The 14442-nt window shown below is 36.7% G+C and overlaps 1 protein-coding gene and 1 non-coding gene across 3 annotated transcripts in view; one reads left to right on the plus strand and one right to left on the minus strand.

Annotated features, from left to right (window-relative positions):
• LOC141378654 (uncharacterized) overlaps positions 1-14442 on the minus strand; it is a 62152-nt gene that overhangs the window by 2600 nt on the left and 45110 nt on the right. Inside the window, exons 3-4 of one of the 2 annotated variants that reach the window (XR_015478823.1) lie at positions 12542-12597; positions 5548-5611 (exon numbers count right to left, since the gene is read on the minus strand). This is a non-coding gene — a transcript (uncharacterized LOC141378654). The remainder of the gene's footprint in view (positions 1-5547; positions 5612-12541; positions 12598-14442) is intronic. The other variant, XR_015478822.1, reaches the window with a different exon arrangement.
• On the plus strand, positions 4951-5873 carry LOC147837196 (cytokine SCM-1 beta-like). Its single transcript, XM_087241237.1, has 3 exons — positions 4951-5134; positions 5300-5411; positions 5539-5873. The coding sequence occupies exons 1-3, from the start codon at positions 5065-5067 to the stop codon at positions 5735-5737; spliced, it is 381 nt and encodes a 126-aa protein (XP_087097363.1). The 5' UTR covers positions 4951-5064; the 3' UTR covers positions 5738-5873.

The raw sequence follows: 14442 nt of genomic DNA on the forward strand, positions 1-14442 counted from the left end.
AACAATTTTCTTCTCTTAAACTCCGACAAAACAGAATTATTACTTATTGGGCCTAAATCTTGCACACAGCTGATCTCGCAACTCAATTTACAATTAGAGGGATACAAAGTTAGCTTTAGCTCTACTATAAAAGATTTGGGTGTCATATTAGACAGCAATCTAACTTTTAAAAACCATATATCCCATGTCACAAAAACTGCCTTCTTTCATCTGAGAAATATCGCTAAATTACGAAATATGCTATCCATCTCAGATGCAGAAAAGCTAGTCCATGCTTTTATGACTTCGAGACTGGATTACTGTAATGCTCTATTTGCTGGCTGCCCAGCATCCTCTATTAACAAACTTCAATTAGTACAAAATGCAGCAGCCAGAGTTCTGACCAGGTCTAGAAAATATGATCATATAACCCCAATTTTATCCTCCTTACACTGGCTGCCTGTTAAGTTTCGTATTGAATTTAAAATATTACTTCTCACCTATAAAGCTCTAAATAATCTAGCTCCTGTTTATCTAACCAACCTTCTGTCTCGCTACGAACCAACTCGCTCCTTAAGATCTCAAAATTCAGGGCTTCTGGTAGTACCTAGAATAGCAAAATCAAGTAAAGGAGGTCAAGCCTTCTCTTTCATGGCTCCTACACTCTGGAATAGCCTCCCTGATAACGTCCGAGGCTCAGACACACTCTCCCAGTTCAAAACTAGATTAAAGACCTTTCTGTTTAGTAAAGCATACACTCAATGCATCACCTAGCGGGTTCCACACAGGCTTCTGCATCTTGCTTATATACACTATGAACAGCAGCTACGCTAATTATTCTCTTTATTCTCTATTTTCACCTGGGAATACTCATCCCGAGGTCCTCAGATTAGGCGGAGTCACTGATTGGATCCAAGACCAGCGACGTGATGATCCCAAGGATTCCATATCCGGGACCAGGCCATATCCTGAGCTGCTGCTGCGCTGATGGTCGTGGGGAGTGGAGAACATGAGTCTGATTCCAGCGACGCTCCAGGGACAGACGAGTCTTCATTGAGGCCATCTTCCAGCATAAACCACGGCGAATGAAGTTCTGCACAAGACTTTTGGCCAGCGGAGAAATTAAAATGGTCGTGCCCAACTGAGTCTGGTTCTCTCAAGGTTTTTTTCTTCACTCCCATCAGGTGAAGTTTTTTTTTCCCTCTCCGCTGTCGCCACTGCCTCGCATGATTCAGGATTGGTAGAGCTACGCATCAATGAATTTGCTCTTCAGTGTTTGAACTCTCAGTAATGATTAAATCACACTGAACTGAGCTAAACTGACCTGAACTGAACTTAAACACTAAAACCTGAACCACACTGTTCCAGTTACTGAACCACACTGTTCCAGTTACTATGACCATTTATGTGAAGCTGCTTTGACACAATCTACATAGTAAAAGCGCTATACAAATAAAGCTGAATTGAATTGAATTGAATTTCTCCAGGTGCTCCGGTTTCCCTCACAGCCCAAAGACATGCGGTACAGGTGAATTGAATAAGCTAAATTGGCCATAGTGTGTGTGTGTGTGTGTGTGTGAATGAGTGTGTATGGGTGTTTCCCAGTACTGGGTTGTGGCTAGAAAGGCATCCGCTTCATAAAACATGCTGGAATAGTTGGTGGTTCAGTCCACTGTGGCGATCTTTGAAATATAGACTATAGTTTTTTTTATTTTTATTAAAGTGGACTGAACATAAAAGAATTAAGTTGTCCTCCCAAAAATTTCATAAGTTGTGTTGTTTCAGCTCAAATTAAGTAAGCAGTTTTAACAAACAGCAATTGTCATTATTCGAGTGAAGTTATTGTGACTGAGTAGCTACTGTCTGTGTGTAACGGGGTTGTGACACTGCCACTGGAGGTGAGGATTCAAATGCAGGGTTTTATTAACAGTCTGTGAGCAGTTTCAGCTGTGTGAGTGTTTGCAACCACTGGTGACTTGGAGCAGGTGTGTGTGTGTGTGTGTTGCATGACTGAATATGTAGTCCAGTGTTTCCCCTACAATTATATAAGGGGGGGGCCCTGCCCTCCCAACGACTGTACCTGCCCCTCTTGAAGTCACATTAATTGTATGATCTACATAGCGCCAGATCACAATTTTTTTTTAATAAACATGCTAAATCTTTTTCTTTTTCTTTGGCCTTTGTCCCGTATGATTAATTGCGGGGTCGGCTCTTTTTGGAACAAGTCCATATGATAACGACTTTTTTACACCTTCTGGCCGGCCTGTTGTATGGGCCTGTCACACTCACACACTCATACACTACGGACAATTTAGCTTACCCAATTCACCTGTAGCATGTCTTTGGACTGTGGGGGAAACCGGAGCACCCGGAGGAAACCCACGGGAACTCAGGGAGAACATGCAAACTCCTCAAAGAAATGCCAACTGAGCCGAGGTTCGAACCAGCGACCCAGTGACCTTCTTGCTGCTACCCACTCCGCCGCCCCAATAAACAAGCTAAATAGCCGTTTGTAATATCTTATTTACATAAAAGCATGTTATTTCAGTTCTGCGCTTGTGTCACTGCAGCTAAAATATATACAGATGCAGACATCCCAAGTCTCTCGAAAGTTCCGGGAGTCTACCGCAAATGCATAGAGACTCTTGGATGCCCGCAAACAAATGATAATCTCACGGAAACCGCGCCTCTCTCGCCCGGTCCTTAAATACGTCCTAAATCCCTCCCTGCTCTTCAGATATGTCCTGCACATCCCATGCAGTGATGCAAGCGGAGCTATTTCCTCTATCTAGTGTCTAGTTATGACCTCTCCCGGAAGCTCTGCGTGTCTTCAGCAAATTTATACTGGCTTCTTGATCTCCCAAAATGAATAAAAATACCTGGAAATCATGGCGACGAGAGTGAATGAGCAAGTGAACAGATTGCGAAAGGCAAAGTGATGGTCTAAACATTACCATTGATAGGTTAAATGAATAGAGCAGTAAATATATTGCGAGTGCAAATCCCCCTCTCTCTCTCATTGACAGACCGGCTGTCAATAGTTGAAGATGAGCAAAATGTCCCCCCGCCCACCACCTTTTAGTTTATGTGAATGTAAGTGTTTACCAGCAATCTCTGGTTGTAGATCCCGAGGGATCTTGACATTGTGAGTTCTCTGCTGTTTATTTCTCTGCTCGTAGCACACAGCCAGTCTGTGGCACTCTGATGTCTGTCACTATAGTAAAAAGCGATTAGTTACTCACTCACTTTCTTTGACTTAGTCCCTGATTTATCAGGGAGCGCCACAGCAAAAATTCAGCTTTTTTTAGCTTCATTTGTATAGTTCTTTTACAATGTAGATTGTGTCAAAGCAGCTTCACATAAATGGTCAGTAATTGGAACAGAGTAGTTCAGTTTTTAGTGTTTAAGTTCAGTTCAGTTTAGCTCAGTTCAGTGTGGTTTGAAATCATTACTGAGAGTCCAAACACTGAAGAGCAAATTCATCGATGGGTAGCTCTACAGATACCAAACCATGCTAGCTGGAGGCAACAGCGGAGAGGGAAAAAAAACTTCACCAAAGCGAGTGAAGAAAAAAAAACCTTGAGAGAAACCAGACTCAGTTGGGCACGACCATTTTAATTTCTTTGCTGGCCAAAAGTCTTGTGCAGAGCTGCAGTCTCGGCGGTGGAGGCTGGAAGCTGGTCTCAGCGAAGACTCGTCTGTCCCTGGAGCGTCACTGGAATCAGTCTCATGTTCTCCACTCCTCCATGTCCAACGCTGCTCAAAACTGACAATTCCTCTGGCATTTGCTTTATGTAGTGAATGACATAACTAACATAAATAACTCATGAACCCCCAGTGCTGGGAAACACCTATAAACTCTTTCATTCATACATGTCTTTAGACTGTGGGAGAAACCGGAGCACCCAGAGGAAACCCATGGAACCACAGGAAGGATATGCAAACTCCACAGAGAAAGGTCTCCTGGCCCAGTTGGGACTTGACCTTCTTGCTGTGAGGCAACAGTGCTAACCACTGAGCCACCATGATGCCCCAAAGAAATAAGTCACTTTACTTTAAATAAGAGAGTAAATCAGTCGCCTTAAAGCAACAAATTGATTTTACTCCATAATCCTGATGTAACTTGAAACTCTTAAGCTGACTTAATTTCTATAATTATGCACATAGTTCATTTACTTAATCATTTTTAGGCTACATGTTAACTAACATTTCTTTTAAAGTCAACTAATGGCTTTTTACAGCTGACGGCTGTACTTTTATTTATTTTTATTCATTTTACAACATGCAAATGCATTTATCTTTCAACATAGTAAAAATAAATTCACCTTCCCGTTCTTAGCAGAAATGTTTTCGTTTTTCGTGGAGCCCCCAGGACTCTAAACAACTGTTATGCCTTACAGAGATTAAAATCAATACAATTGACGTAAACAGTTTGACCAAAAAATAATTGTCAGCTTTTTACATAACCTTTACATTCAGCCACAAAGATCTGATACGATGCCTCCTTGACAACTAAAACACGATAAAGACCCTCAGTTTGTGGTTTGAGAAAAAGAAAAGGCCACCATGACCTAGAAAATCAGGAAATACAACAACCAGATTCAATCTTGCAAAGTACAACTTCAAAGTAAGAGATGCATGATGCTATTAACGCATTTGCAGAACATTATTTTCAACAACTCTGTTGCAGTACAACATTGATAGTGTTAGAAGTCCACATTTACATCTTTGAAAGCTACTTGCGTAGATACAAATCTATCATTAGGCCGCTTATATGGAGAGAAGCTCTTTGCCAACTATTTATTTGTTTATTTAATAATTTATTGAGGGTGGCATTTAATATCTTTGAAAAGTTCTTTTGGCTAGTCGTTATGTAATTATACAACTTTGAATGAATATGATGGTGAGCCTTTAGCCAGCGTTCAAGTTAGTGGCTTTTGTATTACTCAGTTTTTAACCTGTTGTGGCATGACAGTGGAGCTGATTGAGGGGGTGTTCTTCCATTAGCCCTAGATCAGGGCTGAGCTTAAATAGACGTCGTCTTTCTTGAGGGGGTCAAATCACTGGTGGCACACAAGCTGGAAAATGAAGTTGCACGTGTCAGGTTTCTCCGCAGTTCTTCTGCTGTGGCTTCTGGTCTCGTCTTCAGTACAAGGTGGGTTTAACACTTTCTTACTTACAGTATAATGATTGTAGTGTTGCTACTAGATGCATTATTGACATGTTGATAATTATATTTGTATTTTATTATTATTATTATTATTATTATTTTGTAATTTGTGGTTTATGCTCCAAACTAATGTCTTGCTTTTATTTCCAGAAGACGCACATAAAACAGGCTGTCTATCCACAACAGATACTAAAACTCCTCACACGAATCTGCGTAGCTACACTATCCAGCAAAAGCCATTGTTCCCTGTGCATGCTGTGAGGTAAGAATATGTTCAGATTTATCTTGTATCATTAAGACACAAACTAAATCTAGACTAAAAACTTTAGTCTATTTTTTATGACCCATGATGTGAACTGAAATATTGTATGTTGTGTTTCATTGTGTAGATTTCTCACATTAAAAGGAATCACAATCTGCTCAGATCCAACTTCACCATGGGCCATTAAAGCAATGAAGCACCTGAATGGAAAGAAAAAACAACGTCAGTCAAACATTACAATCCGTCCATCAGTGAAGGTGGTTCATATGGATACATCAACGACAAATATGGCTCGGGTATCAGCACAGCTTAAAAAACAGACCTGAAAATCACCATCAGAACTGACCAGTATCACTTTTGCATTTTTAAAACATTTTCTCTTTTAAAAAAAAACGCACTTTGTTGTACATCAAACAGTGTACAGTTTTTTATGTAATAATAATGAAATTAATGTATTTTATTTAATATATTTTAACAAACTATTTTTATTAGTATAACACCTATATTTATTCAACAAGGCAGCAACACCGAAGCTCAAAAAATCTATTTATTAAATTAAAAAGGCCAACACAAAGCGTGTAACATTTCAGAATGACGAAGAGCTGTGTGCTTGAAACGTTACACGCTTTGTGTTAGCATTTTATTTTAATACATTGCCATCTTTTTGGAGCTTTAGTGTTGCCACCCTTTTGAATATATATATATATATATATATATATATATATATATATATATATATATATATATATATATATATATATATACATACATACATACATATACATACATATACATACATATATATATTGCACCTTTTACCGTTTGGCAGAGCACCCATTTAGAGTGATGTGTTTGCTTTTGTGATTTTTTTTTTATTTTTTATTAATAGAAAACCTGTAATGTTTATTGCTCTAATGTGTTTATTGTGATTGTGTATTCTTGTACATACAGTAGAGGGTATATTGTCAAATAAATTAAAACCCTTTGTCAAATCAAAACATTTAAACTGCATGTATTGAATTAATGTATCAATATTTTAATAAAATAAATAAGCGTAATGCTGTTGTTGTAAAGTTGAAAATACGTTTATATAAATGTATATGATTCTTTTGCTAACAGTTAATTTCCTACCAAAATGTAAAGTTCAGCATCTAAATTATCTATATCCTATAGCAGCATGACACAGTAACAAAACAACCTGTGAGCGATGAAAGAAATCAAACAATGATAAATCAAAGGCTTCTGACTAAATTCTAGCATGCACTGTAGGACAAAATGAATACATGAAACCCCCTAGAGATGTGAACGTTTGTTGTAAATGTCAACAACAAGTCTTAAATAGATAAATCAAATACAGTTAACGATTTATATTATATAGTACCTTAATCAAATACAGCTTAAGTCTGTATTATTAGCCACCTTGAATTATTAGCCCCTCTGTTTATTTTTTTCCCAATTTCTGTTTAATGGAGAGAAGATTTTTTTAACACATTTCTAAACATAATAATTTTAATAACTCATTTCTAATTTCTAATTTATTTTATCTTTGCCATGATGACAGTAAATAATATTTGACTAGATATTTTTCAAGACGCTTCTATACAGCGTAAAGTGACATTAAAAGGCTTAACTAGGTTAATTAGGATAACTAGGCAGGTTAGGGTAATTAGGCAAGTTATTGTATAATGATGGTTTGTTATGTAGACTATCAAAAAAAAAAAAAATAAATAAATAAATATATATATATATATATATATATATATATATATATATATATATATATATATATTTATATATATATATATATATATATATATATATATATATATATATATATATATATATATATATATATATATATATATGGGGGGGGGGGCTAATAACTCTGACTTCAAATTTATATAATATTGGTCTAATCCCAAGAATGCAAACTCGCAAACCATAATCACAAATTTTGACTAACCTCTATTACACATACCTTTATAGTACCAACAGCTTGTTACGTGCTGTATGTTTATTTACTATTAACTGAATGGATTGAACTTATTATAATTATGTGTTTTTAGAGGGAAAATAGGTATATATGCTGATTGGTACAAACTATCGACTTTTTGAAACAGAGTGTATGGCCGCTTGATCATTCTACTGTTCAAATTAATTATCATTTGTTTTAGTAGGTCATTGTTTTTACACCCACGTCCCCAGTTCTGTGGAAGAGCAAATGTCCTCGTTTCTTTGCTGTGGTTGATTTGGCAAGTCGTCATCTTAAATACCTCCTTGTGGTTTTCCAGCTGTGTTAAATGACAAGGAGACAATGTGTCTGTTATTAACACGCATAGGGGACCGCACAAAGTGAGCTACAGGCATTATGAATGTATAGCAGAGTTATTCAAGTTAAAGAACAAGACAGACACTGAATTATAGACTGAATTCTCAATGACTCACGGTTGTCATCCATTTAATTCTAATCATGCAAAATGCTCATGCTTTTAAACATTTTTGAACATATTAATAAGAAAATCCATACCAATTAAGAAGTTTAATCCAAATCTCTTGGTATCCATGAATATTAACAATAATACACATGCAGTACAGTAAATGGGTCTTTAGAGAAATGGTCCTAAACTGTGTATCTAACACAAATGCAAAATCAAAAAAACTATATTATAATAAAAATACTAAAAATATAGAATATTTTGTTACCTTTTGGAGTTTGTAGATTTTCAATTTTAGATAATTTTACAATCTCTGACATTCAGTATGGCCTGCATGTTTAGCATCTAGCCCATATCCACAAAATCAACTCTCAAAACCTATTTCTAACATCTTCAAGATTAATATGTTCTTCTCTGACAGCTTATTTACTAAATCCACACTTACAATATATTTTACTGCTCTTTAAACCGTTTATACAATTCATTTAAAAAAGAAGAGCAAATTGAACAACTGAGACTATTAAATGTAACAGTCTAATACTGAATTAATTCATTTTTAAAATATTACACATTTTCTTCAGTGTATAGATTAAATACAGGGCACAGTGTCTCTTGAAAGTTTACATTCAGTTCAATTCATCTTTATTTCTACAGTGCTTTTACCAATGTAGAATGTGTCAAAGCAGCTTAACATAGATGAAGTTCTATTAAATCAAACTGCAAATGCAAATTAGCAGACATAGGTTTTTACAAATAGTTTGAAACAGGGGCGGACTGGCCATCTGGCTGACCGGGCAGTTTTCCGCTAGGCCGACAAACTTTTCGAGCCGGGCTGATCATCCTCTTAGATTTGATCGGCCCATAAAAGGCTTAGCAGCCTATTGTTTTTTAAGCCTTATTAATTGATGTTGCTGTGATCTGTGACTCTCTGAAAGTAAGATGCTTTTTTTTCCGGACAGACAGACCAGGCCGGCCCATGTGACACTCTGCAGCCCATTGTTCTTTTTGGGCTCTGTGTGAGCGTGCAACGTCGGTGTGTATTTGTCAAAATAGTCGAGAGACTCTGAGAGAAGAAACGGAAGAAGGCCCAAAGAAATAGCGGGAAACACACCGGGGTTTTATTTAGCGGTTCTGAAAAGTTATATGTTCATTCTAGTACACGGCTAAAAACGCAAATCACGTGACCACACACATACACTCTGCCGAGAGCTGCAGTCAGTAGTTCAGCTGGTGCCTCGAGCATAAACCCCAGGTGAGAGTATAGTGCATGTCGGACAGTTCATCAACTATCTGCTGAATCTCATCTCACTATAGTTGTTAAACGTGAAATTGAATTCATCTTGTTGTCTCTATCTAACGACTCTTCTGTCTTTTGAATCACTTGTTCTCAGGTATAACACTGTTTTGGCTGAGTGCAAAGATAAGCTAATATATTAATTTATGTAACCAGGTACGCTGATTCTGCACATTGACTGATTTCTTACCTTTATCGTATAAATTTATTGTACGTTATACTTTTATAATGGCCATTATTGATTATTAAAACTAATATTCTGCAAAAGAGACAGGGTAAAGTTCGTTCTTTTCAAAGAAAATGAAAGAAGGCAGTTATAATTAAACCCTGTTTTTTTATAAGAATGCAGAGTGAAGATGACGCCGGTCATATAAATATATAGCTACACGAGGCTGTTTGGTGTCTGTTAATCATGTCACATCAAAATGAAACAAATTTCCTTATATTATGTTTTCATTGTTAAGATAACGAAACAGCAAGCAGGATGAGGTGAATAAGGTTATAAATTACACTGTTCTGTTTGAAGATTTACTTATGCGTCAGCAGGCAGTTTTTCTTATGTTTTTTGTTTTATAGGCTGAGTGAATAGTGTATTAAATAAGCTAAATTGACTGTAGTGTATGAGTGTGTGTGTGTGTGTGTGTGTGAATGAGTGTGTATGGGTGATTTCCGATACTGGGTTGTGGCTGGAAGGGTATCTGCTGCATAAAACACGCTGGAATAGTTGGCAGTTCATTTCCCTGTGGCAACCCCTGATAAATAAGTGACTAAGGCGAAGGAAAATAAATGAATGATAGTGTAATTTTAGAACTTAACAAAAATCTTTATGGACAGTATACAAAAGTTTAATTGAGATTAATGTCTGTATTTATTTATTTCATATATATGGCTTTTCATTTCATTTTCTTGTTGGCTTAGTCCCTTTATTAATTCATCGTCAACACAGCGGAACGAACCGCCAACTTATCCAGCAACTTTTTACGCAGGGGATGCCCTTCCAGCCGCAACCCATCCCTGGGAAAATATATGGCTTTTGTGTTTTATAAAATAGGAGTTGATAAACATATTGGACATGCACAGATAGATAGCATTTTGATTAAATGTAGTGGGTCCAAAATGCCAGGGCCGAGTTTTTGCCCTAGTCCAGCCCTGGCTTGAAATCTACTTTTAATCAAACCAACTACACAGCAAAATCCTCTAGGTAAAATGTACTCAGTTCAGAGAGTATTTGGTCCCTCTTTAAATAAGGGCAAACAGAATATATATATATATATATATATATATATATATATATATATATATATATATATATATATGTGTGTGTGTGTGTGTGCGTGTGTGTGTGATGGAGCAGTAAGATATGAATAATTTTAATTGATAAGATGTGAATAATTTTAAAAACAAAACAAATATTGGAATATTTCATAATATTAAAAACTTTCAAAGTGATGTCACAATATTCCATACATACCATCGACATGAATTTCAAACTTTCAGTTCATAGTTTCTCCAGCATGCTCAATTTTGAAAAATTATTGTTGTTAAAAAGAACATCATGTTTAAAATAGATTGATCCAGAACGGTTTAATTTTTAAACAGTATTTAAACATGTACAATAATTTAATTACCTGAAAAAGAAAAGTAATCCTTTACTTTAATTTTTTTTGTGAAAACTTTTAACTAATTACATCCAACACTGGTTTCCATAATCGCATAGCACATAGGTGTCAAACTCAACTCATGGAGGTCCGCAGCTCTGTAAAGTTTTGCTCCAACCTTATCAAACACAGCTGATCCAAAAAAAATTGAGGTTGGTCCATTAATTAGATCAGCTGTGTTTGATCAAGGTTGGAGCAAAACTGTGCAGAGCAGCGGCCATCCAGCAAGTGAGTTTGACACCTATGAATAGCACTTGTCATATTATAATCATGATAGCAAGGGGGCCCCCTGGTGGTTCTATGACCTTATGGATTGTGTGTACTCTGCATATGCAGGAGGATTGGCTCTGCCTGATAAAAAAACAAACATCATCAGTTCTTGTGAAAGCTAAAATGTGCTTCATGGCACACAAATATGAACCTGAATGATTATAAAAAAAAAAAAAGTGTTAAATTTGTTTCAACAAATTACCATCTATTCATTTGACTTGCATTGCACAATTTGAGTCACACAGACTTGCCTTTTGATCTCCTTTAGTCCTTTGGGTAAATATACTTTCAATGGTGGGACAGAAATCTCCCATTTTAATCTGACTTTCCAAAGATGAACCAAAATGAGCAAACCCTTTTAAAAATATATACAAGCTATATGATATGATGGAAACGTGTACCCCACTGAAAAGCTCCATAATGGCTGAAATCAAAAAGCTTTCCATGTGTGTGTGGTGTCGCAGGCGTGAGAGAGAAAAACCTCACTCTGAGAGCTCAGTATGTGGGTTAATGAGCGTTTCACAGCATGAGTGTTTCAGACCATAGGAGGAAGAGCCTGCTACTACACAGAGCTAGCTCTAGTTCAGAGGGTTTTCCCCCCTTTTTAGTTTCCACGCATGTTTCTTTTCTTCAAGACATGTGATTTAGCATTCACTTTTAGCTAAACAAATGCTATAAAATAATTATGTGACAAGAAAATCTGTTATTTATTGACTATCGGAAGGCATAACAGTATGTATTTCCGACAAGCAGCATGCAATGACACAGGAAGTACAGTGTTGTGTAGATAAGCCCAGGAGCAGTTTCACATGTCAAGGTAGCTGTTGGGTTAGAGTGATGATGAAAGTATACCTGTGGTTTTACTGACAGATAAGCCTTTAGATTTCTGCATGTGGTTTGACTTTCATGCCTCTCTTTTTTTTCCTCAGTTGATGGCCCACATTCATTTTGACAAATCGATTGTCCATAATGACATGTTGTTACGCGAGTTAATTTAGACAGCAAAACATCAGACAGAGAAAACAAAACAAAATTCGACAGAGATCGATCTGATCAATGGAAAATGCAAAGACTATGTAAAACAAAAGTCATGTCACTTATATAGTTTTGAATGGGGAAATGTGTAACGATCAATATGGTGAATGAAGCCCCGCCTTCTGGTACAGGAGCCAATGATCAATCGCTATAGACTATGAATTTACCGGGGGAGGAGCTAGGGCCAGACTTTTGTTTTTATGACAGTTTCTGTTTTTGTAATGAACAATCTGGGGTCATTAAACACTCAGGTTTTTTAGCAAATACTTGCTTCACAGACATGAGATACACTCACCGGCCACTTTATTAGGTACACCTGTCCAACTGCTCGTTAACGCTAATTTCTAAAAAGCCAATCACATGGCAGCAGCTTAATGCATTTAGGCATGTAGACATGGTCAAGATGCTCTGCATCTCTGAATGCACAACACATCATACCTTGAGGCAGATAGGCTACAGCAGCAGAAGATCACACCGGTTGTCACTCCTGTCACCTAAGAAAACATGGTAGGGTCAGAATTTAGCGTCAACAACATGAAAGTATGAATCCAACCTGCCTTGTATCAATGGTTCAGGCTGGTGGTTGGGGTGTAATGGTGTTGGGGATATTTTCTTGGCACATTTTGGCCTTACTAGTACCAATTGAGCATCGCGTCAAAGCCACTCTATACCTGAGTATTGTTGTTGACCATGTCCATCCCTTTATGACCACAGTGTACCCATCTTCTGATGGCTACTTCCAGCAGGATAACGCACCATGTCATTAAGCGTGAATCATCTCAGACTGGTTTCTTTAACATACCAATGAGTTCACTGTACTCAAATAGCCTCCACTGTCACCAGAACTCTATCCAATAGAGCACCTGGAATGTGGTGGAATGAAAGATTCGCATTATGGATGACAAATCTGCAGCAACTGCATCATGCTATCATGTCAATATGGACCAAAATCTTTAAGGAATATTTTCAGTGCCTTGTTGAATCTATGCCACCAAGTTTTAAAGCAGTTCTGAAAGTAAAAGTGGGGCCAACCACGTACTAGTAAGGTGTCCCTAAAAAGTGGCTGGTGAGTGTATATATCTATATAAAGCTTGATATCACTACTTTTACCAGCTACACTTGAAACCAATGTTCTCTTGTTTTGTATAGAGCACAAGTTACAGTTTGTCCCACTAAATGCACATCACATTCAAGCTCACTCAAATGCTCACTAACTTGTACACAAAGAGGCCATTCTGGGAGGAGATTTGCTATCAAGACCCAGTTATACCAACACAAATGGACAAGGCATTATTTTCAGGATGAAAATGTTCAACACGTAAACGGAAACAGCCATACAGGATGTTGGTGGCATGATCTCATTCCCTTCAAGTGCGCATATGCATAGGGCAAACAAAAAAATGCTGTGTAATCTTGTGTAACTCAAATATAAGCAAAACTAAAGAGACAGTTGTTATTTCATTGTATTGGTGATTCAAAATAAGACATTTAATCATATGTTTGGCACACAGTTTTTGAGAATTTGATGTTTTCGCATTCAAAAAAATGTCTGAGCATACTGCCCGAGATGCGTTTCAAAGATGGCAGCCGAGAGAAATTACATGCCTTTAAGGGAGTTTAGGAGAAGTTGAAAGAAGCAGTTTAAGACCCTAAAAAAACATTGTTTCAGAGCATGTTAAGATTACATAGACAGTCAAACAAAATAGGACTGTGTGTGTTTTCAAGTTTTCTAATGCTATGAAATGTTTTATATTAGGATTGTTGGCTTCACCACCACCACAAAAAAAAAAATAATAAAAAATAAAAAAATAAACACTTTATCTGACTACACAGAAGAAAACAGTTTGATTTCGACATTTCGATTTTTGACTTTAATTGTTAAAATGTATATAATGTTTCCGCCTCCTCTTCACAATGATTTCATTTTATTATCAGTAATATGTCAAGTTAAGCTTACTAACTCTAATTCTGAATCTAATTCCCTGATTGTTTTGTCTCATTTATTATTATTTGCAAACAAAGACAACCTGCTTGTCGAATTTATATTGTTTGAATTATTTAAAAAAAAAAACACTACTGTGTAAAATCTAAATCTAAAATAACCATAAATTAATAAATATAAAAAATAATATTCATGTTGAACAACCTACACAAGTATATGGACAATCGATACACTATTTATTATAATGTTATCCGTCAATGTCCTCGAGTTGACCCTTGTGGTTAGCCATGCACTGGATTTTGGGAAATGATGCAGTGATGAAATTATTCATTGAGAATTTGGACATTAATAAAGAGTGTCCAACACCTGATGTAGTGGGTAGGGAGCTTTTTTTGGA

This window comes from Danio rerio, chromosome 2, assembly GCF_052040795.2.
Source record: "Danio rerio strain M-AB ecotype USA chromosome 2, GRCz13ab, whole genome shotgun sequence".
NCBI lineage: Eukaryota > Metazoa > Chordata > Actinopteri > Cypriniformes > Danionidae > Danio > Danio rerio.